Raw genomic sequence first — 25,744 nt, forward strand, 5'->3', positions numbered from 1 at the left:
CGTACAGCTAGAATAGAACTGGCAGAACTTTCGAAGTCAATCAACAAGCGTAAGACAGCTGACATAAGGAAGTATAATATGGATAAAATTGAACATGCTCTCAGGAACGGAGGAAGCCTACAAACAGTGAAGCAGAAACTAGGAATTGGCAAGAATCAGATGTATGCGTTAAGAGACAAAGCCGGCAATATCATTACTAATATGGATGAGATAGTACAAGTGGCTGAGGAGTTCTATAGAGATTTATACAGTACCAGTGCCACACACGACGATAATGGAAGAGAAAATAGTCTAGAGGAATTCGAAATCCCACAGGTAACGCCGGAAGAAGTAAAGAAAGCCTTGGGAGATATGCAAAGGGGGAAGGCAGCTGGGGAGGATCAGGTAACAGCAGATTTGTTGAAGGATGGTGGGCAGATTGTTCTAGAGAAACTGACCACCCTGTATACGCAATGCCTCATAACGTCGAGCGTACCGGAATCTTGGAAAAACGCTAACATAATCCTAATCCATAAGAAAGGGGACACCAAAGACTTGAAAAATTATAGACCAATCAGCTTACTGTCCGTTGCCTACAAACTATTTACTAAGGTAATCGCAAATAGAATCAGGAGCACCTTAGACTTCTGCCAAGCAAAGGACCAGGCAGGATTCCGTAAAGGCTACTCAACAATAGATCATATTCACACTATCAATCAGGTGATAGAGAAATGTGCGGAATATAACCAACCCTTATATATAGCTTTCATCGAATATGAGAAAGCACTTGATTCTGTCGAAACCTCAGCAGTCATGGAGGCATTACGGAATAAGGGTGTAGACGAGCCATATGTAAAAATACTGAAAAATATATATAGCGGCTCCACAGCCACCGTAGTCCTCCATAAAGAAAGCAACAAAATTCCAAGAAAGGCGTCAGGCAGGGAGATACGATCTCTCCAATGCTATTCACAGCGTGTTTACAGGAGGTATTCAGAGACCTAGATTGGGAAGAAATGGGGATAAAAGTTAATGGAGAATACCTTAGTAACTTGCGATTCGCTGATGATATTGCCTTGCTTAGTAACTCAGGGGAGCAGCTACAATGCATGCTCACTGACCTGGAGAGGCAAAGCAGAAGAGTGGGTCTAAAAATTAATCTGCAGAAAACTAAAGTAATGTTTAGCAGTCTCGGAAGAGAACAGCAGTTTACAATAGGCAGCGAGGCACTGGAAATCATAAGTGAATACATCTACTTAGGGCAGGTAGTGACTGCGGATCCGGATCCGGAAGAATAAGAATGGGCTGGGGCGCGTTTGGCAGGCATTCTCGGATCATGAACAGCAGGTTGCCATTATCCCTCAAGAGAAAAGTGTATAATAGCTGTGTCTTACCAGTACTCACCTACGGGGCAGAAACCTGGAGGCTTACGAATAGGGTTCTACTCAAATTGAGGACGACGCAACGAGCTATGGAAAGAAGAATGATAGGTGTAACGTTAAGGGATAAGAAAAGAGCAGATTGGGTGAGGGAACAAACGCGCGTTAATGACATCTTAGTTGAAATCAAGAAAAGAAATGGGCATGGGCAGGACATGTAATGAGGAGGGAAGATAACCGATGGTCATTAAGGGTTATGGACTGGATTCCAAGGGAACGGAAGCGTAGCAGGGGACGGCAGAAAGTTAGGTGGGCGGATTAGATTAAGAAGTTTGCAGGGACGGCATGGCCACAATTAGTACATGACCGGGGTTGTTAGGGAAATATGGGAGAGGCCTTTGCCCTGCAGCGGGCGTAACCAGGCTGATGATGATGATGATGATGAAACACTGGACGTTTGTGGAACCATCAGTATAAATATGTACCCTCTCCGCATACATCTCGTGCCGAAGAAGCAGAGACAGCTGTTTGCGTGCAGGCAACGACAGCTAATACTTTTTCCCGATTCCTGGTAAACTGAGATGTACTGTGGGGCTGATAAGACACCAGGGGGGTATCGATGATTTAGATGCAGTGGTGAAGTCCGAGGGAAGTTTGTCGTTTTATTTAAAGATAGTTCTAGAGACTGATGCTTGGTGCATGTGTGAAGGTTGTGTTGCAAGGTGGTGATAGGGGGCTAGCGCAAAATGTCTGATGTGCGTTCTCAGGGCTTCCACCTTAATGTAAGCTCGCATTGAATGGTCCCAGGTAATCGCAATAGTTCTCTCTGATGACGTGCATCTGGGCAAACCAAGTCAAACTCTTGAGTGCTTGAGCTTGTGCTGCCTGCAGAGCACGAATATGTGTCTTGCAAATGTCGTTCAGTACAGGTAGATTATGTCTTTAAGAAACGCGAAAGAGAGCTCTGTAGAGTTTGAGCATTGCGTCTACTGACATCCCCGGCGTCTTTCCTGACATGTATTTATATAACTGGGAAGTTGCTGTCAGGCGCCATTTCATGCAGGCCACATTGACTTTGATCTCCAATAGAGATCTAAGTCAATATTAGGCCAAGAAATCTGTGGGTTCTGACATGGAAAATGGTCCACCCATTAATTGAGATGACGTAAGGCGCCATTGGTTTGTGAGTAAATGCCACTAGTGCGCATTTTCCTAGTGATATGCTGACACCTTGTTTACACAAGTAGCTCGCTGTCAAATTTGCCGCTCTGTGAAGTCGAGCCCGTATTTGAGGACATGTAACTGTCCAAGTCCAGACACAGATGTCGTCTGCGTTTTTTGAAATCTTGATGGTAGTAGGGAAGTAGTCAAGTCCAACAAGATAGAGGTTGAATAGTGTTGGGCTGAGAGCACCGCCATGAGGAACGCCCCTGCTGGTATAGCGTGGCGTAGTTAAACCATCGTCAGTTAACACAAAGGATGATCCTACACATAGGTAACTTGCAATCCATAAAAAGACTCGACCACCTAGGCCAACCATCGCAAGAGCGTTGAGAATGGCCTCATGTAATACGTTATTGTATGCGCCTTTCACATCTAAGGATAAAGCTGCAGATAAACGCTTACGGGACTTTTCGTGCTGGACATATGAAACGAGATAAACTATATTGTGGATGGAACAGCAGTTACGTGGGAAACCAGCCATGGATTTCGTATAAATCTTGTAGTGTTCAAGCTACCATTCTAGGCAGCCATGGATCATCCGTTCCCTTATCTTTCATACACAGCTGGCCGGCGCTATTGGGTGGTAAGAGGTGATCTCTAGTGGGAATTTGCCCTGCTTCAAGAGTGGCACCAGGCGGCTTACCTTCCGTTTGTCAGGAACATTTCCCTCCTGCCATGAGGAGTTGTAAAGACTCAATAATTCTCTCCTTGCGGAATCTCCGAGATAGCGCAAGGCTGGGTATGATATACCAGCAGGACCCGGAGATGAAGAGCGCTTGCAGAGAGCTAGTGCCACCTCGATCTCCTCCATTGTAAAATGAAGGTTCATGCGGAAGTCACGGAACGGGAGCGTCACCTCGGGCTGGAGGATCTGGACGAGTGGCTTGTTATGCAGTCCGCGCACAAAAGTCTTCTGCGACATCCATGTTTTGCCGCCCTTAAAAAAGAGCGAGCGCCTTGAATGGAAAACGCCGTTTCGGAAGGCAACGCAGACCTTGCACTGTTTTCCAAATGTGAGACAGTGGCTTGCGGGGGTCTGGTGTCTGTTGCAAAACGTTGTCCATCGTTCCTACGCTAGTCTATCCATACGACTCTGAATCTTCCTTTGCATCCTCCTCGCTGGCGTCAGGTCACGGACTGATTTTCTACGCCGATCTCGACGTTCCGCCCGGCGACAAAGTGCTCGAAGTCGCTCTAACTACATGTCGAAGTCGTTTGCGTGGAAAAGATGGTCATCATGCGAGTGGCATTTTGCATCGTATCTTTAATAATTTGTTCTAACCCATAGGGTGGGCCTTCGCTGCAGGCATTTTTCATATCAGATTTGAAGTTGACCCAATGAATCTTCCGAAATGTATTTCGTGGACCAGATCTAGACGACAAGTCTTTGATGGGAATGTGATCACTTCCATGTGTCTCAATATCCGGAACCACATCACACATCTGGTGAGAGAGTTGGAGACGAAAGCAAGGTTGAGGTAGCTGCCGTATGTCTCGCCTTGAAGATAGGTGGGTCTACCATCATTCAGGAGAGTAAGGTTGTAGGCGATGCTTGCTAATCTGCGTTCTTTTGCATTTGTCCTTGTACTTCTCCATGCTGGATGGTGTGCATTGAAATCTCCTATGATGACCCATGAGGTAGGACGAACACTCAAGATATCGGCTAATCTTTTAGTACCAAAATTGCTTGACGCCAATATATACATACCTACGAGGGCAACCAAGAGTTTGTCCTTTTTAACTGTCTTGCATATATATTGATTATCGTCGTGGGGCGCAACTGGTCGCAAAACATAGGTATGTTCACGACGAACAGAAACGATGATTTTGCTGTATGCAACATTTGTTGAGGACATCATAACTTCGTACCCTGACAGTCTGACTGGTTTCGACAAGTTGGGCTGGAAACACACTGGTGTACACAATCTGAAAGATGTGATTTTAGCCCTCTGCCGTTCTATTGGATGGGGGCCGCTGTTTTGACTTCTTTTCGGAAGGATGGGGTATGGGTAGCCATCTTTCTTGTTTAGTGATTCAAGCACTGAGCTTAAGGCGTCCAGCTCTTTAATACGCTTCGAGCACACGTTGTCCCCATGTCCACTAAAATCACTCGGATGGCTTCCATGAGGGAACGTAGCACCGATATGACTTGACGATCTGTTTTAGGTGAATAATCTGTTGCCGGAGAAGGCTCCGATGAGGCCGCGACCTTCTGAGGTTCCTTAGCGATTGAGCAGCTTGGTAGCGTAAGCTATTCCTCTAAAGAAAGAGTCTTATCTGCTTCGTTCGTGGAACTGGTAGGTCCTATCGCGGTGCGACTAAGTGCTGTTGTGATCCTTGACCGTCGCTATCACGTGACAATCTTTTTTCTTTGGGAAGGCGAGCAAGGTGAACAAATCTCCCCCTGTACTTTCTTTTTCCGAAGAATGTGTAACTGTTGAGGTTCTGAATATTTTCGGACTGGCTTAGCTTTCTATTATCACTTCCTTTAGAGCAGCACCACTCGTGTTTTCAAAATGTTTTGACAGCTATTGCATTTACGGAGAACAAATTATGCGGTATATGTAAATCGTGCCACTCACTTGCAGAGCTGGATCTACTACCTGCCTGGTCTGCTCCGCGGCTGTTGTGCTTATGCTGACGCTGCTAGCTTTGGCTGTCGCTTTCTACTACCTGAACACTACAGGTGAGCATCCGAATAAATAATGTTTTCAAAAAAAAAGCAAACAAAGAGTATATACTGTAAGTTATTAGTGCAAGACTTCAAAAAAATATTTTCGATGAAGCAATGATACTACTGTTAAAAATAAATTGGTAAATCGATGCAATTTATGCACTAGTAGTGCCAAAACAAATCCTGCGGCTACTCTAGAGTCTAGCTGTAAGGCTTCAATAGTTCCTTAAGACTTATTGATGCTACAAGTATAGGAAGTATTGGTTGACTGTACCCTTAAAATGTATCCTACCTTAGCTCTCCTTCAGCGCTGGGTAATATTCGAGATGCCGATGTCTGATTATTCAGCGTGCCTTTTGCTGCGTATTAATCTCTTTATCCCATGGTATTTCTTCTAAGGAGTAGGGCATGTGGCAAATATATTAAAATTATGTGACAAGAAAGACTAGTCCTTACGCAAGGTCATCCTGTTTTGTTATATTTGTTTGTTTTTCATGTCGGAATATATTGCACGTGAGCAAGCTTTCTGGTAACGAAACCTTCAGGTTCTCTCAATTCAGTACAGCTGGTAGTCCAGGCTTCGCATTTCTTTAGGCTAGAGTTTATAGAAGTGACATTAAGGGGGTTTAAGTTGAATGAGATAGCTGGCATCATAAAAGATTTTGCTACAGTTTATGGAAGTGTCATTAGGGGAAGTTTTAAATTCAATGAGATAGCTCGTATCGTTCCAGCTTGTGCACTATTCGGAAATACTTTTCAACTGTAGTTTTACGCTCTTAATCACAGGAAATTTCGACACGTGATGGATTTATGGTGCCCCATTCAGTGTCTGGTTAGCGAGGACACACCCATAAATTCGTAGAAATTCCCCACACCTGCATGTAAGACAGAGCTCGCGTGCTATTGTACCGTGTGTTTCTGTGCAGGGAAGGCGAAGTAGCGAGTAGTTATGGATGTAACGTGCACTCGTTCTACTAAAAGTTCCTGTTTTATCAACTGGTTTCAGATTATACCGTTGTATGCTAAATTCTTTGCTTACTTATTAGAAGTCCTCATGGTTGCAGCATTAAAGTGAAATGTGGGTCTTTACGGTGTTTGCTATCGTGGCACTAATGGGCCATTTTAATTTTAATGTCAGGAGCATCAGCGCCCAACACAACAGCACCATCAACACTTAAATTGAGCCATATGAAAGTTGAACAATTCGTGTTGCCTTGCACCACATCACGCTGTCTTCTTCTCTCTGCTCCGGTTTTGATGCAAGCCAACGTCATCCTAAAAAAAGTATAATCTACCAGAACTCGCACTTAGTTATTACCACTTACCAAATATCGAACAATATATAATATATTCCCATATCTTAAGCAGATGTCGGTACTATTAAGAAATTCTGAACAATATCATTTACTTTTGTCCTATTTCAACACATTGTCGTTCAATATAGGAGCATTAAGTGACATTCAACAGCTCCTACAAGAAATATGACAGAGTTAGAACAACGAGTAGGTTAACAATAGCACAACAGCGATTGTAGTTCTAGTTCTGAGGACTATGGAATAGTGTGTGTAATGTAGCTGCAGATAGTCCGCCCAGATAAAATTCAGTGTAGCGTAACTAGCAACCATCTTGATACCAGGTGTCATGTATGCACTTCTTAAGACCTCAAAAGAGACAATACTGCCGCATACGAGGAGGATGGTTAATGCACCATACAGAAGATGTTCTTAAGGGCTGTGTCTGTTGTAAGAAGTTCTTCCTGTCACAGTAAATTATTACAGTGCCAGGTAAGCTTGCCGATTCATTTTGCGGCTGTAGTCCCAAAAGTTATTATGAAGGCAATCTATATGTTGCTTAAGAAAGAAACTCCTTCGGTTGTCAAATTAATGGCTTTGATCTAGTAAAGAAGTAAGACTGATATGCAGTTATAGGCGAAGTACGTCCCCAACCCCCACCCCGATTGGGGGATGGCTGAATCTACGCGCCAGCTCGAGAAAAGAACAATCACTTTTTTTGTTCAAACAGCATCTCTCTAAACACGTCTTTTTCTTACTCTCGTTTGAGATAGCCTGAATGTGTGAATTATTCCATTCAGCAGCTTCCTAGGCTGGTTGCCATTCAGTGCTCAGCATATAAAAATATAAGCGATCAGTCTAGGTGCCAACGCTGAAGTAATCATAGATTTTATAAAACAAAATCAAAATAATAACTCTTGTCTCGAAATCGTAGAGAAATACCATTATACGCGGACGGCATATTATTCTTGGTGAATTTATAGATGGGTGTTAGACATGGGTGAATGTTGCTGGAGAAGGTGCCTTGGCGTACTTTTGGTATACATTCACAAATTTACGCTAAGATAGTCGGACGTTTGAGCTCTCCTTAAGGCATATGTTCAGCTCCAGGAGGACGCGATAACAAAACGCTCGAGAGGCAAAAACCCCCCGTGGTTGCTCAGTGGCTATGGTGTTGGGCTGCTGAGCACGAGGTCGCGGGAATGAATCGCGGTCACTGCGGCCGCATTTCGATGGGAGCGATATGCGAAAACACAGGTGTACTTAGATTTAGGTGCACGTACTTAGATTTAGGTGCATGCCTCATAATCAGAAAGTGATTTCGGCACGTAAAGCCCTATAATTTTTTATATGCACTTTGAGAGCTGTGAGGATGCTTATAATGGTCGTGACACCACCTGGAAAAAATACGCACGGAACCTGAGCAGCTGCATTCTACTCTCATCGTCTGAAGGCGTGGTTCGTGCACTGCATGACAATGGTTGGCTGGCATAGCGTTGCATGGCTACCTTAGAATTCTAATATTGGCCGAAAGTTTTAACAGTAGGCTGCCCATGCGCGGGGTGTGGAAGGCCGCAGAAAAACACGGATTAATTAATCCGTGTTTAGTGAATTAGTGAATTAATGGCACCCGCCGTGGTGGCTCAGTGGCTATGGTGTTGGGCTGCTGAGCACGAGGTCGCGGGATCGAATCCTGGCCACGGCGGCCGCATATCGATGGGGGCGAAATGCGAAAACACCCGTGCGCTTAGATTTAGGTGCACGTTAAAGAACCCCAGGTGGTCAAAATTTCCGGAGTCCTCCACTACGGCGTGCCTCATGATCAGAAAGTGGTTTTGGCACGTAAAACCCCAAATATTATATTATTTGAATTAATGGAAGCTTTTCAGCCTACTGTCCCGGCACAAGTAAGGGCGGATTGTCCGCGGTATATTATTATCAAAATGTCACCAATTATTATAAAGCGCGCAATACTTCCACGCCGAGAATGCCGTCAACTGGCAGTATTCCTAACAGCGTGCTACACGGATGCATCAGGGTTGAAAGAAGGGGGATCTGCTGGGAAAGGCTCTCGAAATGTCATGCAGTATTTGCGAAATATAATGCTAAGCTATATATTCTGGAGAAGCTGGAGGGCAGTACCTAAAGCGCTACCTGCAATATTCAAAGAAATATTTTAATTCAGACAGAAGAACAAGAATCGTTCGAACCATATTGCAGTGTACGGTTAGCGTTGTGAATTGTTTTTCTTTCCACATTGTCACGTTGTAGTGACGGTGAACAACACCGTAGTGAAACTTCGAATGACAGAACTAACTCTTTAATAGGCGAACCTGTGCCCACAATAACAGCCTACACTCAAGGAACGATAGCGGCGAATACAGTCGACGATCGTCGACAATCTGATGAGCGGGTCAAATGCGTCGGCTTCTAAACATGAGTCATCGAAGGTTCCATAATAATTTCTGGGACCGGCGTGTCTCCCAGAAAATACTTCGCTTCCTGCAAACAATCAGATTACACAAGGTGCAGTGGCAACAGACGACGTAAACAACGACCGAAAGTGTTCGAGAAACTTTCAATACGTCCAGGCACTTTCTGCGCTGATCGATAACGTTTAACATCTGTTAGCCGGTGAAAAGCTTTGCCCCGGAAAAGATAAAAAGGATACGTATCAATGCATCCCTCTTAAAATGCTGCAAACATCACAGGATAGCAAAATACAAAAGCACGTTTAGTAAAGCAACAATAAAACGAAGAAGAAAGTCCTTATGTTAGCGCTGGTTGAACGCGCTAAGGCGCACAACAAGGACTTTGTCTGGTAGTGAGTGGTGCTGCTGTGATTGCGAAATGCCGTCTGGTACAACCTCTTAAGTACGGTGCGCGAGTGGGTCGGGCGATCTCGTAGCTTCAGAACAGCGGCGTGAAAGGTTCGCACTAAGTCATCGTCGGCGTATCGGGTTCCAAACCCAAACACAGTCGCCACACTTGCATTCCACGGTAGAAGATTGTAGTGCCGGCTGTCAATCTTCTGGTTCTTGATGCACAGGCACGCGTACTGTCGTTCTTCATCGACGTGCTGGAGGTGGGCGGCTACGTCGAGGTGTTCTTCGGTGACGTTCCCGCACGGCGGCTAGAGTTGTCTTCGGGTTCCTTTCGTAAAACAGCTTGAACGGCGTGATCTGTGTTGTGCTTGCACTGCCGAATCGTAAGCAAAGGTTGCACACGGAAGCACGGCATCCCACGTCTTGTGTTCGACGTCATCGTACACAGTGGTCCTGTATGAAAGGGAACACGTGAGTTCGTCACCTGTTCTCTGCGAAAGCTGCTCAGAGCGCCATCAAGTGGCAGTAAGGTAAGCATGTCCGCTTGTGACGTCATGTATTGGTGGCCAGACTAACCTGGCATGGCCGACAGGCAAGTGTCTGCTAGAATTAGCTGGGGACCCCCCCGGAATTTCTCTGGTGCAAGGAGCGGTACCTCACTGCAGCGTCTGCTGTTAGCAAACCGCGCTGTGTGTGCAAGCCTGCTGGAAACGTAGAAGCGTCAACATGCACCCGGAAGTTATTTGGTAGTCCTAGCCTATATTAATGTGTAGGCACTCTATGGCTACCTCCCTCGGAACTGTACCCGTCAGTCTGCGCGTCCATCTGTCTTTCTCTCTGCAACGCATGACACGATAAAGCATGGGGTTTTACGTGCCAAAACCACTTTCTGATTATGAGGCACGCTGTAGTGGAGGAGTCCGGAAATTTTGACCACCTGGGGTTCTTTAACGTGCACCTAAATCTAAGTACACGCGTGTTTTCGCATTTCGCCTCCATCGAAAAAAGGCCGCCGTGGCCGGGATTTGATCCCGCGACCTCGTGCTCAGCAGCCCAACACCATAGCCACTGACCATCCACGGCGGGCCAAGAATAGTTAATGGTACTTGAAGTTAGTTCTACCTAAACGAGTAACCTTATTTATAATTTAATTTCGTATTTGTACATATTCCTGCGTCTTACTTCTAATTATACTTTAGTATTAAGTAATAATTGCCACGTCATTTTAAATATAACTATGCCTGTAAGGTAAATAAAGAATTAATTACCTTTAATTCCCTAAGGACAAGTTGGACCTCAGCGCAATGACCTCTCCCAAACTGCTCAGCATTAGGTGGGTTTATTCACGCAACACGGGGAAGTGGGGAGCCAGAGCTGCAGACTGCAAAACATATGCAGTAACTCCACGGAAGTTGTATTCCCACAAAATTTTAGTTGGCACACCTGGTAATTTCTGTTGCCGCAAACCTAAATTTCAGTTGGCTCACACCAAAATTTGATGTTGCCAATTTCTGAATTTCTAGGTGGCCCACCTCCAAATTTCCGTTGGCTCAACTATACCACAGGCTTTCACATGCATTTTTAATGGGTGTTCTCTAATCAATCTTAAAAGTTTTGCTTAAATTGTTCCTTATTGCTTATGAAGCTACCAATCCTCTACAATTGCACTACTATAACGACTAAATCTCGTAACTTCGGAAATTGCATATTTGTGTGCACATACAGGGTATTGCACTTTTCGTGTAGCGGACATATCTTGCAGAGGTATTCTCCTAAGAGTGCTTACACATTAAGACATGTTCAAATTACCTAATAATTAGCGGCCTTATGTTGGCAATTTTTCATTTCCAGAACGCTAGCGTACAGAGGGCGGTTTGCTAGCAGCAGACGCGGCGCTTTAGGCCCGTCCCTTTCGCATCATCTGGGATGGTAAAGAGTCCACCAGGTGCTTGCCTATCAGCCATGTCAGGGTTATTCTGGCCGCCAATAAACGACAGCACTACCAGACGTGCTTCATCTTGCTGGCACTTGCTGACACTCAACACAGTCTTCGCCAACCACAAACCATGCGCTTGCGTGTCCCCTTCACAACGGACCATTCTGTCCATCACTAACACGGGGGCGAGCGCCTTGTTCATACGTTCTGTTAGGCCATTCTTCTGCCAGTGGTAAGCAGTGGTCCTGTGGTGACTCGTCATGCTATACTGGCATGGCTTGAGTAATCTCTCTTATAAAAGCCGTTCGTTTGTGAGTAATTTGGACTTCTGGCTCACCATGTCACAGCACAATCTCTCGACCAAAAATTTGCTACTACTGTTGCAGTACCTCTGGACAGGGCTTTCATTTCACTGTAACGTAACGTAGTCGGTAGCCACGACGATCCACTTCTTTCAGAGGTTTACGTCCGACATGGTCCTAACAAATCCATCGCTATCTGCTGCAACGGACGGCAAGGACTCTCGATTGGCTGTAGTAATCTTGCTGGCCTTGTCGGTCTGGTCTTGCGACGCTGGAAGTCTCGGCATAATTGGATGTAACGAGCGACGTCGGTGCTACAGCGCGGTCAATAGTAGCTTTTTGGTGATTCCTGTAAGAAGACGGAGAAACCCGAGGTGCCTGGCTGTCTTATCATCGTGCAGGGCGTGAAGGACTTCTAGCCAGAGTGCTGTGGTCACGGCGAGAAGGTTCTTGTAGTGCAGCAACATCAAACCGGTGTTGTGGAAAAACCGGTTATCCGGTTATTCGATTTGCCGGATATTCGAATTTGAAAACCGGATAACCGGAGTGATCGGTTATACGGTTGGTAATTCGGTTATTATTAACCGGGTACTCGGATAGCCCGTTATTCAGATACGGTGGTATTTGTGAATTTGTACTTGTGCCCCAAAATACCTCTCTTTCTCTTTTGTATTAGGTCAGCAGTTATTATTGCAACCACTCGTGCAAACACAGTATCCTGTCTCGTTAACCTCCTGACCTTTATTGTTTAAATTTGTCTTTCCGAATCGCTGCGCGCTCTAAAATAGCACTACAGTTTCCCCCTCAAAATATTCCAAGCACCAGCTATTTCAGTCGAAGCGCCCGTCAATTTAATCCCTGCGCCAAATACTTTATTCTACACGCCACGTATTTTAATCCTAATGCAAGCCAATTTATTCCAATGTAAAGATGCATTTGCGGAGGTGTTATAGAAGTTCAAAACAATGACAACATGTTATAATTTTGCGCCGACTAAACATAAGTGAAGAGCCTCCTTGAAGAGCATTGTCTTGTGACTACAAAAATACATTTTCCGCGCGATACAGAATCGAAATATTGCGCTGTTATGGACATTATATTACTGCCATGAACAGGACATGCAAAACGTAGCCGGTTCTGTAGCTTTGCTGATATGCATTGAAAAAAAGTGGCATCAAGCAACAAAATGTTGATTGCTAACGCTGATAAAAACAAGCTGAAAAAAGCATCACGTGGCCTCTCATCATATTTTTTTCAACCATGCCCGTTGACATGTATATCAAATGAACGAGCTTCGAACAATCTAAGCAATTATAACCCCGTAACGAATCTGAGATGATGTGGAAGAGGGTGTTACGGGATCTCACGCAGGATTCGCAAGCATATTCCTCATTCTCAATCATATTGACATGGATACCAAGCGATCGGGCTGCGAAGGAGTTCTGTGATAGTAGCCGCGAAGGGTACGCCAGACCACCTAGTAAAGGAAGTCAGGTCACGTTGCGTAACTTTTGGAAGCCTCCACGTGATTCACAAACAACGAGAGATATGGGTGTCAAGCGAATGGTAAAATCAGAAGCTATGCTGTGGCGTAAACGTAGTTAACAAGAAATCGCGTGGGCAAGGGTGTCGCGCGACCTCATGTATCTTTCGCTAGCCTATCAGTGATTCCCAACCATAGTGACACAGATATCAAACGATCCGCCTTCTAAAGAGGTCTCCGATGGCACACACTTCGCGAACTTCAGACCAGGTGGCAAAGAGTCACGTGACATCACCTAACTTTAGCCAGACCACAGATAGTTACCAACCATGCAGACATGGATTTCAAATTACCGGGAAAAAGAAAAGATATGCGATGGCGTACACGTAGTTGACTTCAAGCCACATGGGAAAAGATATCACGTGACATCACGTATCTTTACCTAGCCGATGTGTGATTTCCAACGATACTGACATGGATATCAAACGAGCGGGCTCCGAATGAAGTCTGCGATGGTGCGCACTTAGCGTACTTCAGACCACGTGGACGAGTCAAGTGACATCACGTACCTTTAGCCAGACCATGGGTAATTACCAGCGATGCCGACATAGATATCAAACGAATGAGAAAATCAAAATCTATGCGATGATGTACACGTGATTAACGTCAAAAGATGTGGGAATGGGTATCACGTGACCTAACGTATTTTCGCTAGCCTATGCGTGATTCCCAGCCATAATGACATGAATATAAAACGATACGGCTTCGAACAAGGTCAGCGATGGTACGCCCGATGGTACGCAAGTCAGAGTAGATTTGAATCGGAGAAGTTGTATATACGTTCTTTGTCAATAAACGTAACTGTAACATTTCCGCATAATATAAACATTCTTTCAATTATTTGCCGAATGCTGCCAGTACTACGGCCTTGATGTGAAGTTTGTTCAGTGCTTCACTAAATGCGCACAAATGTAGTAGGTTGATCCAAACGCACTGAATTAAGTGATGGAAGTGTGTGCCGTCGTCAGAGCACAAAATACAGCATGATTCGAGCGACGAAAATGCTGGTATTGGTGATGCGACCTCTTTTAGTGGCCACACCATGTACGGCACATACTTCACATTGTTTACTTCACGATACCAGGCTAATATGGCTGGCTTTTTCACGTGGTCATGTTGACTAACGTACTTCACAGTAGGCGCGGAGTAGCGCACGAGTATTGGCTCGAAGAAAATTCCTGTTCCCAATTCACAAACGCCTATGCCGGCTTTCTTATGTGAGAGGAACAAAATGTAGAAAGAACAGTGCACAAACTGACTGAAATAGGTGACGAAATAAACAGCAATATAGGAACATGGAAATAATTTTTCTGAGAAGCACGCATAGGTGCCGCGTTATGAGGTGCTCAACTATGGGCGGTAGTTATTTTTACACCGAACGCACGTTGCAAATTTGGGGCAATAAAAGCTTGCGTCATGTCACGTTTCACAAGGGTGGCCCAGCTAATAAAAGCCAACCTGTTCAATACAAAAAAGCTAAAAAACAGCGCAAGATAAAATAACAAAACGTATGGTGTTTAGTCGTCACACCTCCGACAAGCGAAAGCCATACGCCTTAGAATCGTGTCTTGCTCTGTCTTTTTTCCATCTTTTATTTTCCTTTTTTTGTGTGGAACAGCTTGGCTAAAGCTAGTTGGCACTCTATATGTGTATTGGATGTGAGGCCGCTTTATGACGACATGCTGCTGACCTATCGAAGGACGCTTCTTGGCGTCATGGGTTCTTGTAGGAAATTAGAATTGAGATGTAGGGGATAACACGTGAAGTGTTTTTCCCCGGACAGTTATTAGCCACACAGAAGGGTATTCGTATGTTTTCCTATAGCACGACTGGTTACAAGAAGCCTCATGGGACAGATATGTGCTCCATGGATCCGATGTATATCATTTCGCAGCATCACCGTTCTTCGGGCATTCTACGTCATTTTCTTGTCATATGTTGCAGCTGAATTTATTCGTCATTTTATTTTTCCTGTTTCATCATATTCACGTCACGCTTCATACCATAGACAGGTTTGTTGTCCGTCGCTCGCACATCTGGCTACAGGTGGGCACACACATTGCGGGGCTTCGACTTCAGGCTGATGTAACTATGGAAAATATAATTCAAGACTCAGTCTATCAGCAGGAAAGACGGCGGCAAATACCCAATTGCAATCAGTTTTTGCAATTAGTAATGTTGAGGATTTTGGGGCATGTAATTTTTTAGTTAGCACGGACTATTACCGACTCAAAAACGTTTCGCAAGATATACATCCGCAGCGTTATGAGCGAGGACCAGCTGAACCTAGAAAGACTGGTAATACAAAAAAGCTCAAACCACACCGATTACAAACTTGGCGGATATCAGGGACGGCTACCACATTCCAACTGCTACGAACAGATACAGTGCCATGACAAGCATGAACAAGCAGGCTGTTCGTGCACGACAAACCGAAACCTATCGCACATTAAGGAGACGATGGCAGCAGAACCTTCTTGTCACTGCCTTGCACTACAGCGCACACTCAATACACTAGTAGAATAATACTGCTCAGTGCAATTTTATGACCCTTCAGAATACCCCACAAAAATAAAAGCACGCGCCGTCCTCAACTATTAGTTGTGAATTGTGGCCAATCGGCCACGGCAGAAAACCCCATTCGAAAAAATAATAGAAATAGTGCGACAGAGGACAAGCTTTTCAATAGCACATGGCAGATCGCCGGCGCGGTCATGGCGCTTCACTAAAAGGAAACTCGTAACGACATCTGGCTGCCTACTGTAAAAGCTGTGGTTGCACCCCGACCTTTAAGTGCGAAAAAATCGGAAGGTATAGTGAACCGCGCGTGCGTGAAATCTTTAAGGCTTTTTGCATATTCACAAGTGGCGACGCATGCATCAGTTCTGAGTATCTCACGCTGTCAACAAAAGAACTAGAATATCTCCGTGGCTAACGCTTATCCTTTTTCTTTCTTTTGTGTCACCTTCAAATACATCTTTATGCGCTGCATCTTCAAATATAGGATAGGTTTGTTCGTCAGCGCTCTGTCTGGTGCTCTTAACTCGCGCTGTTTCTGTCTTATCCCAGTGATGAACCAAACAGCCCCTTTGAACGCACCGCAAACTCCAACGTTTAGCAGCGTCAGGTGAAGTGGGGCACATATACATAATTATGCTCTTAAGCGTTCTAGCATACTATTGTAGAAATTCCTTCTTACATCTGCAGCTGCGACAGCTGTTTATGGTTTTTGGCTCAAGTACTGTAGTTCGCACTTCTATTACAACTATATGCGTGCATTTTGTCGACTACAGAGCTCACTTTTTCTGAAGTGGGCAACGCAGGCGTCTTTATCCTTACAATTGTTTTAGCTTTGTGAATGCGATTTATACGTAAAAGAGTGGAGTGTTGGGCTAGCTTATATTTTGGTATTCAAACAGAAATGTGGGCCATTGTTGAGTGTGCCAACGATGTCGTGTAGAAGATCTCCCTATCCTGCGAAAATGTATACATCGGCAAGACGGGGCGATGCATCGATAAATGATTCAGGGAGCGCCTAAGAAATCTAGCTAGTAAAGAGAATACACATCTTCCTGACCATAAACATTAGCTATACACTAGTGAACCACGGTTCCACAGTGTCAAATACTACGCAAGAGCAAGAAAGAAACCGCCCACGAACTCTTTATCACAAGAGCACGTCGGGATTCTATAAGCAAAACACCGATTGCACTGTACAGCATAGAAACATAATTCCATTCGCGCCTGGTTTAATCACTTCCAGTTTGACGAATGGCATGTTTCGTTGTGACAGTGCGCCTGCGCAGCTTATAGATATATATACCTGTGGGTGTGGCTGCAAGAAAATCATTTGTCATTTAGTGCATTTGTTCATCTTCATCTCTGTTGTGCTGTCCCGTTACGCAGTACTTCAAGTTTGTTCTCATTTCTTTATACGTAATATCTTTCTTACACCGACATTGGTTCGTAAGCTCGCATTGTGAATTTCGCCTATGGTGCAGCTGCACAACAGCGCCTACCATGCAGCATAATAATTCAGAACTGTTCTCACATCTATCGCTCTCTCTTCTTCGTGACTGCCATAAATGGTTTTATTCCTTATATAAAGAAACGAATAAATATACAGCATCATGCATTGCTATCTCGAATCGAATACGCAATGAATAGCCATAGCTGATCGGAGTCGCATTCAAAGCTCCGAATACTTGAAGCTCCAAGTGTATGCTCGACAGGGGAACTGCGCGAAAAGACGAAGGACAACAAGGGGAACACACAACAGCACTGACTGACGAGTGAATTCTTTATTAAGCAAGGAACAGAAATATATACCTAAAGAAAACAAAAGTACACCACTGCGCATGACCAAGAAGAATTAGACACCGATTCAATTTCCCCAAAATTATTAATATTGTTAGGACATGTAAGTTCTGCCTCAGTCGTAGTGAAACACGGAGTGCTGACGCGAGGCGCACGTCTCGCTACGATAGCAGCAGCCTGAAAAATTTGACATGCACAAGCTTCATTACAGCGTTTGCCATCACGGGCCGTGAAAAATCGGGCCGCTTAGTACGGCACACATCACAATCAGTGTGATGGTTGCTGATAACTCCAGTTACTTCGGATAGCATCACGCTGGTTCTTAGAATTTCTGTTCGATTGACGTCCAGCCCCTATATGTTTGGTTGCTTCAGGACATGATGTGCCAGGTCGTTGAAGACGCCATCATCACGTATGTCAAATGTTAAAACAAAAGTCCAATTTTTTAACCGACTTCTTCGAGGCACTAAGACTATACTTCCCTTCGGCGGTTATCAACTCCATGGCCAATCGTACATAAAAAAAAAGAACTTTGCATCGGTTCCGGCATTGCGATTATATATGGCGATCTGGCTTTGGCTACATTTGACCGACATTTGCACACGTCGTTATTGTCTTTGTAGGTGTCTATTCAGAAGGCTTTTCGATATCTGCATGATTTTCTCACTTTTCTTCAACACGGCCCTCACGAGACGCCTTTTCAATTCCAGGAAGCTTAAGCTAAGTTATGTGTAGTCCCCCACGTAAGTAACTGAATAAGGTGGATCATGAGAAGGGAAAACTTCGTTTCCTAGACCTAAAGCTTTCGTGCAAGAAGAAATACATTCGTTGCAAGTTTGCTTCTTGGTAAAAAATGGGTGTTGTTCCATTGCGCTTGGCCCACTGTAGGTTCTTAAAGAGAGGTGTTGCCAGAGTTGCGCTTGCAAACGCTTTCCAGCACTCCTGCTATTACCACGTGCGCACCTGTTCCTGTTCTCTAGTGAAAAAGCTACTCAATGCCGGATACCCGCGTTTGTTCCTCGCCGGTATCGCGGAAAAGCCACTCGAAAAGTGCGAAGAACTGTCTCCCGTTAGCCAGCCACACAGCGACAGAAGCAGGTATGCCGTTATGCCTTACACCCATGGCCTTTCACACAGCATAAAAACAGCCGCCCAGCGTATTGGTGTTGGCTTGTCGGCGCGTTATCAGATCGGTCTACTTTTGCGGCAGGTACACGACGAAAAATTAGAGCAAATCGCTTGTAAAAAGAAGACTGCCACACGACTGCTCAAGTGCGAAGCTGCAACGGCGTACGAAGGGCCTCTAACCTGCAGACGCTCCTACATTGGACAGCCTGGTCGCTGTTTATATGAACGTTCAAGAGAGCACGCCTGCAGCCTTCGCTCCGGTACGGACAGCAGCTTGGCCTTACAATTCAGTGAATGTGATGTGTGTCGTACTACAGGGCCTTATTTTTCAAGGTGCACGATCCGCAAACACTACAACGACGCTTGTGCACGTGACATTTTGGACGCTGCTGTTATCGCAGTGAATGGCGAGTCTTCCATCAGCATTCCGTCTTTGCCTTCGACTGAGGCAGAACTAACATATCTTACCAACCGCAATAATTCTGGGGAAATCTAATCGGTACCTCGTTCTTTTAGTTTTGTGTTGGTATATATTTGCATTCCTTACTTAATAAAGAGTTCAGTCGTCACTTGCTGCTGGTGTGTGTTCCCCTTCTTGTCTCTCTTCTTTTCGAACTGTTCCTCTGTCGAGTATGTACCGAAGGGCCCAAGGCTTCACGCTGTTCCAAGTATAAGGCTTCCACTACAATGAGCGGCGGAAAATTTGATAACGCTTTAAATATAAAAGCAAGCGTCTGCGGGTATCGATCACTCTTTGGTATACGGAAAGTGGGATGCAGATTATACATTAAAAAAGAAAACTCATTTGTATTAGTTATTCTCAGAATTAGCTTCGGCAGGCTAGCCTCCTTCAAATTTTGCTTAACAGAAACTTTTTATTTACAGGTAAAATGCCTATGACTACGACCACGATGACTACGACCACGAGCACTACTACGACGACTACTACAACGACGACCACTACTAGGCCGACGACAACTACTAGGCCGAGGAGAACTAGTAGGCCGAGGAGAACTACTACGCCGACGACAACTACTAGGCCGACCACAACGGCTAGTCCGACGACAACTTCTAGGCCGACGACTACTATTAAGCCGACGACAACTGCTAGGCCGAAGAGAACTACTAGGCCGAGGAGAAATACTACGCCGACGACAACTACTAGGCCGACCACAACGTCTAGTCCGACGACAACTACTAGGCCGACGACTACTATTAAGCCGACGACAACTGCTAGGCCGACTACAACTACTGGGCCGAAGGGCAGTTCTGGGCCGACGGCTGCATTTAGGCCACCAAAGAAAACTCGAACGCCACAAGCCTGCATTACAGGAACGGTCGCTCCATGTAAGTCATGCTGCCTGGTAAACGCTCTTAAACTTGCATCGCAGAACATTGCAGTTCTTTCACCATAATGAGGCTCAGAACAAAAGCTGCAATGGAAAATTTCACATACCTTTTTGGTAGAAAGTCGTCGTTAACCTTAAACGTAACCGCAACAGCACCGTTTGCAACCACAGCACCACTGAACCACGATAGGATGCATAGAGGTGCTCTTTTATATGAGCTTAGTTAACACTATATCGTTTTCTCTTCCTATAGGGCATGATAACTCGCAAGCCTCTTTCATGGAAGGCAGGAAAGAAGATACGCGCGGTGCAAGAAAGCTGATCGTGCTTAAGAAAAGATACAGCCCTTTTACAGGCATGCTGACTAAGAGAAGCTCTCGAATATATATGTGAAATACCTGCGATAAAACGATTGATACTGAATGACCACGCTAGTGCGTCTCCTCAAGGAATTGGTGGAATGTCACAGTGGAAATAGTGGATATTTTCAGGAGAACTTCAAGCCCTTACATTTAGTTCCCCTCGCGGAATGTAATTAGAATAGCATAATAGAACATGAATTGTTGCTTCTCTATATAGGTCTAAAAGCGGACACCTTATACCGTAGGCCTAGTTTTGTGGTGATATTTCAGAAGTGCCAGAAACAGCTAAATTGTTTGTCCAAGAAATCATGTTCTTTATTTTCGCATTGGCTGGAAAAGTGCTGGAATGTTTATTATGAACTAAACACAATATAAAATACTACGAAACTACTAAATAGGTTGTGCAAGTGACAGGTTCTCTCGCACTCTTACAAAGTTAAATGCATGCGTAAGACTTCATTCGTTCAGTTCATTGCTGCATCTTGGTTCCCATTTTATCCCTTCTAGCACTCATTGCTACTTCTTAGGGGTAAAACTAGACTTTAACCTCAAGTTTCATTATCATGTCACGAAAGAAAGTTCCTTACGGCATTCGGTTACTGATTAGAGCCTGCCAATTCTTTAACCGTTCTACATTTGTTTCGCTATATTACGCCTTTATAACCTCGCACATAAACTGCTTGTTCATATCTTGGGGTAATACATACAATATTCACCTGAGTTCACTTCAAACTTTGTAAGACGAAGCACTTTCAATAGTCACTTGTAGTCATATAATACTAGCGCTCTCCCATTGCTACACTCCAATAACGTTCTGTCTGTCAACTAAACTGCGTTGTATAATTTGGGTATCTTTATTTTGAAGTTATTCAATAATAATGTTCCTACATGCGCAATTCCTAAAATATGCCTGATAAATGTTAATATCACTAGATTTGCGTTAACCCATATATGCCTGAACTTGGGGAAATTAAGAAAAGTGATTTATTTTCCCGTAATAATTGCTTCTGGTACCTCAGAAAGTAGAATCAACCTTTTATTCAAAAAAAAAAATTTTTCGAACTGCGTTTTTGTAGTCGTCCTACATATAGGACACTAGGCACATATACTACTCCTTTGAGTGGTACAATTTGAAACATTTCACATGGACTCCGATGTCGCATTTTTCACAACGTGTTGTGGTCTTCTCATGGCAATGAGCACACCTTGTTTGCTTCTTCTCTCTTGTGGTCAATGCGGTCAAATCGGCTTTGGGCTTCCAGTAAAGATTGCCGGCTTTTTCCACGCAATGGCTTGGTGCCATAACTCTTCATATACGACATCGCTATCGTCCTTCGAAATGTGAGGAGCTCTGTTTTGGTCGTTCCAATTCTGTACAACTGGAATGCATTATTCACACATGCATCAACCAGATATGTCAGGAGTGAAGAATAGCACTTCTTTCCTCGAATGGCTGTGCGGTACTTTGAAATATTTTGGTCTAGTCTGTCAACTCCTCCCATGTTGCCATTATAGCTCGAAATCAAGAACGGCTGCTCCACCGTGACTTTGGACTTGTTTTCTCTCGAATATCTTTTCACCATTTGTGTTGGCTCGACCCCGTGAGCATTTGAGACGACGGTCACTGTGCTGTTGTCCTTCCAGCGACATACAATAATTTCAGATTCAGCGTCGACTTTGTAATCGTAGAAGCCTCGATTCTTGCTTTTCATTTCTTTCTGTGTCAGGATGGGACAGTTTTCTATTCGGTTATCCCGCACGGTGCCTGTGCACTTGACACCCATTGACGAAAGCATTCTAACAAGTTTGAGACTTGAAAAGAAGTTGTCAAAGAACACATGAAAACAGTAATCAAGCCTTTCTTTCAACCTGGACACCATTTCTGTAACAACAGATCCTCCTAGACCAAGCTTGTTTTTATCATCCACATTGACGCCATACCTCCCTTGGTAGGGCTCAACAGAAAGCAAATAGCCCAATGGGGTGCAAATGCACCACAATTTATAGCCAAATCGGATTGGTTTCCCTTTCATAAACTGCTTGCATCCACGCTTTCCGAAGTACTCGCACATGCTTTCATCAATGCTGAAGCAGTCTAGTAATGGAGCATACAACAGAAACCAAACCGTTCATTCAAGAGCCTAAACAGTGGTCGCAGTTTTGTGAATTTGTCTTCTTGTACTAGGTTGTTGTTGTCAGCCACATGTAGGTTGGTGAAAATGGCTTCAAATCGGTCCCGCCTCATAGAGTTCGCGACGAGTTCATTATGAGAATCACGTGAGTTTTCCCACAACATGCGACGCCTTGGAACCGGCACATAGCCACTGAGAAGCAGAATGCCGAGAAAACATCTCATCTCACTTGCGTTCACGTTCAACAACCGATTCTTCTGTTGTGCATAGGTGTTGGTGTTTGCAATAAGCAGGTTGATGACTTCATCATCGACAAATTTTTCAAATGCCTCTACTGGAGTTAGCGGTGCTCCTTCAGCGGAGTCTGAATCACACGAGTGGTGAGTTGGGAAACTCGCGTTCAAATCGCGTTTATCCCACTTGACACGTCGTTTCTGTTGCTTAGCTGGTGGCTCCTGGTCGTTCTCGTCCTCACTTGACTCTGAACAAGTGTCCAGAACTTCAGCACGAAGAGTGCGCCCCGGCAGATGGTCCACGCTGGTGCATTCTTCATCACCGCTTTCTTCATCTGTCACTGCCACCGCATGATTTTCGGGCGGAAGAATGGCCACCGTAGACGGTACATCTTCCCCAGCGTCAATCTGGTTTAGAATGTCGTTGAGCGTTTGCGGATCTCTTCTGCGGTAAAATGAACTGCAGGGAATCTTCTGACTGCAATTGGAAAAAAAAGTTTCTGCCATACGTCCATATGTATTTTACTATGCTACTTCAACGCTACGCGCGCGACGCATCGCGCGTTCCAGAGTGACACAACAGCGACCCCCGATCTGCCTAGCGTCCTACATATAGGACACCACTGTTTGACAGATCGTAAACAAAAAAATGTTGCCTATACCACATTGACATTGTTTTCACAGCATATTCAATTACTCAGGAATAACTGACAAAAATATCGAAAACATCAAAAATCATTTCAATTTATATTACTACTTACATTTTCTTTCTCGGCATGGCGTTCGTCGAAGCTCACGCGGAACGCCGATTTTGAAACTGCAAGCACGTGGCGAGCTGTGCTCCCACGCTAACCAAGACTTGCACGCGAGAAGGCCATAGCCTCAGAAACACCCCCTAGGGGGCGCTAGCTTTTTGACAAAAAAAATTTTCGAGTTATTTGAAAAATTTCAGTGTCCTACATATAGGACACTAGGCATATATGGGTTAAACCACAATCTCGTTTTACCTGAGGCGCCAACCAACTATGGCAAACAATCAGTTCATTTTTCAGCTTTTTCATTTTGGAATTCTATACCACTTTGTGTAAAAACTTCGCATTCAACAACCATATTTAAAAAAAAAGCATCCAAAGAATTTTCTTTTAACAAAAATATGTAACATTACCTTTTTTTCTTTTTCTCACCCTTATTACTTCAAATATTCCTCCGTTCTGGAACCTTTCTTTTTTATTAATGGTCAAGTATATTTCAGTTTTTTTCTTGTTTCTCTTGTTGAAATAATGGTCATGTATATTACAAACTTCTTTTTTTGTATTGCATGTTTAGATAAATTTTTTTGTCCGTTACTGCAAATTTCGTTTAGTTCATTTAGTTTTGTTGCCTTTGCCCCCCTCCGATTGTATATTTTCCTTCGTTATATTTATTGTAACTCCTAATTCTGTTTTTCATTCTCGAGTACTTACTTTTTTCCATGTCTCCTTACATATGATTTTCATTTAGTGCTCCTGCTTGCTTTAGGAAACGCATATTTAAGAATAACCGGACGTTCCGATACCGTCTTTTACTATGGGACCTGCTTCGGCATATTATTCTTTTTATAACCTGTAATCTATAATGAATAAATCAAGTTAAATCAATAAGTCAATTCCATGATGTTTTCCTTGACATTCTGACAGTCGTTTAAAGAATAAAATGTTGCTAATATAATGGTGCCATGCCGCAATTAGGTTTAATCCAATCGATAGTTTTTGCTAGTGACACATGCGCTGAAATCACAAACTGCTACCCAAATCGCATAACATGGCAACTTCTTGCTAAAACAACGTTTGGAGAAAAGCGTGAATTTCCTGACGCCCCTCTGGTAAGGAAAAACAAAAGCACTTCCGTGCAAGCGACGACGTCTCATGCTCGACGTCTTGCGTCAGTCAATACAATTTATGAAATCAATGACAGAACAAAACAAACTGTTTATGGCCTCACAGCTGCATAAAATTCGTAGTTTGCCGCTCCTTCATTTTCTTGGGTAGCAAATTCATGCAAAAGGAGAAAACAGGACACCGACCGAAGAGGTTTTTCTGATGGACCCTATTTTTTTGCTTTCAAGGCATAGCATATATATACTAGAAAAAGAAAGGGCAATTAGAATACAGTAAGGGATACAATTTTCACGATTTATGTTGTTCATAGAGTAAATTGGTGTTGGTAATAAGTTTCCGGCGCTACGGCTTTCTGCCGTTCCTAGGAGTTATTGTTTGTGATAAAAGTTTCCAGAGGCACTGCAGCCTCGTTCAGAAACACTACAGCTAGCTTACGCAAGCTTTACTCCCACCAAGGTATCTAGCATAGGCAGGTGAAATATTGTTATTATTGTAGTTCAGCGTTATTCTTGTATTACTATAGTCACCAGAAAGTGCCGTAATCTGCACGTTATTTTCGTGGTGAAAACAGAAGCCTTGTCCGTGTAAAAGTGCAGCCGGCCACGTGTCCCAAAAGCGCCGTGGAAGCGGCATTGTTCCACTTGAGATCATGCGGATTGTTTAACATCATAAACGCAATATTCGCTTCAAGTGCTTTTAGAAATTGTCACTTTCGACGAACAAAATATTGCCGCAGTTCTCGCAGGGTATCTCGTATGCGGTGCTTGAATACTTTTACGTCTTGAGCTTTTCGTTCACATGTACCAGTTATTGCGGCCACTTGCTCATGTTAGTGAAGCATATATGGATACAAAAACCCCTACCCTAACTCTCACTATGTTTACATCGCCGAAAGCAGCCATTTCGAAAAGCGCTCGAAACAACATATCCATCATGTCAAAAAGAAAATTGCAGCGAAGCACGGGGCATCTTCTTGTCATCACCTGACACAGGCCCGTACTTGAGGGACCATACTGTGCTTGCCCGGACCTACCCTAAAGGCTTGGCCCAGCCCACCCTAGCGCTGGGCCGGGCTCAGTAAAACGTGTCCCGACCTGGTTTCCTTGGGCCTTGCCCGGGTGTTATTCTGATTTTATTTTGGTTTAGTTTTTGCTTGGTTTAGGTTTTGGTTTACTTTTTGTTTCTACGAAAA

At 44.1% G+C, this 25,744-nt stretch overlaps 1 protein-coding gene across 1 annotated transcript in view; it reads left to right on the top strand.

The window, feature by feature from the left end:
- Window positions 1-25,744, top strand: part of LOC139050073 (uncharacterized) — a 286,318-nt gene that overhangs the window by 73,516 nt on the left and 187,058 nt on the right. The window contains exons 9-10 of the mRNA XM_070526266.1: window positions 5,171-5,268; window positions 19,485-19,946. Coding sequence (XP_070382367.1) covers window positions 5,171-5,268; window positions 19,485-19,946 — 560 coding nt within the window. The remainder of the gene's footprint in view (window positions 1-5,170; window positions 5,269-19,484; window positions 19,947-25,744) is intronic.

This window comes from Dermacentor albipictus, chromosome 9, assembly GCF_038994185.2.
Source record: "Dermacentor albipictus isolate Rhodes 1998 colony chromosome 9, USDA_Dalb.pri_finalv2, whole genome shotgun sequence".
Classification (NCBI taxonomy): domain Eukaryota; kingdom Metazoa; phylum Arthropoda; class Arachnida; order Ixodida; family Ixodidae; genus Dermacentor; species Dermacentor albipictus.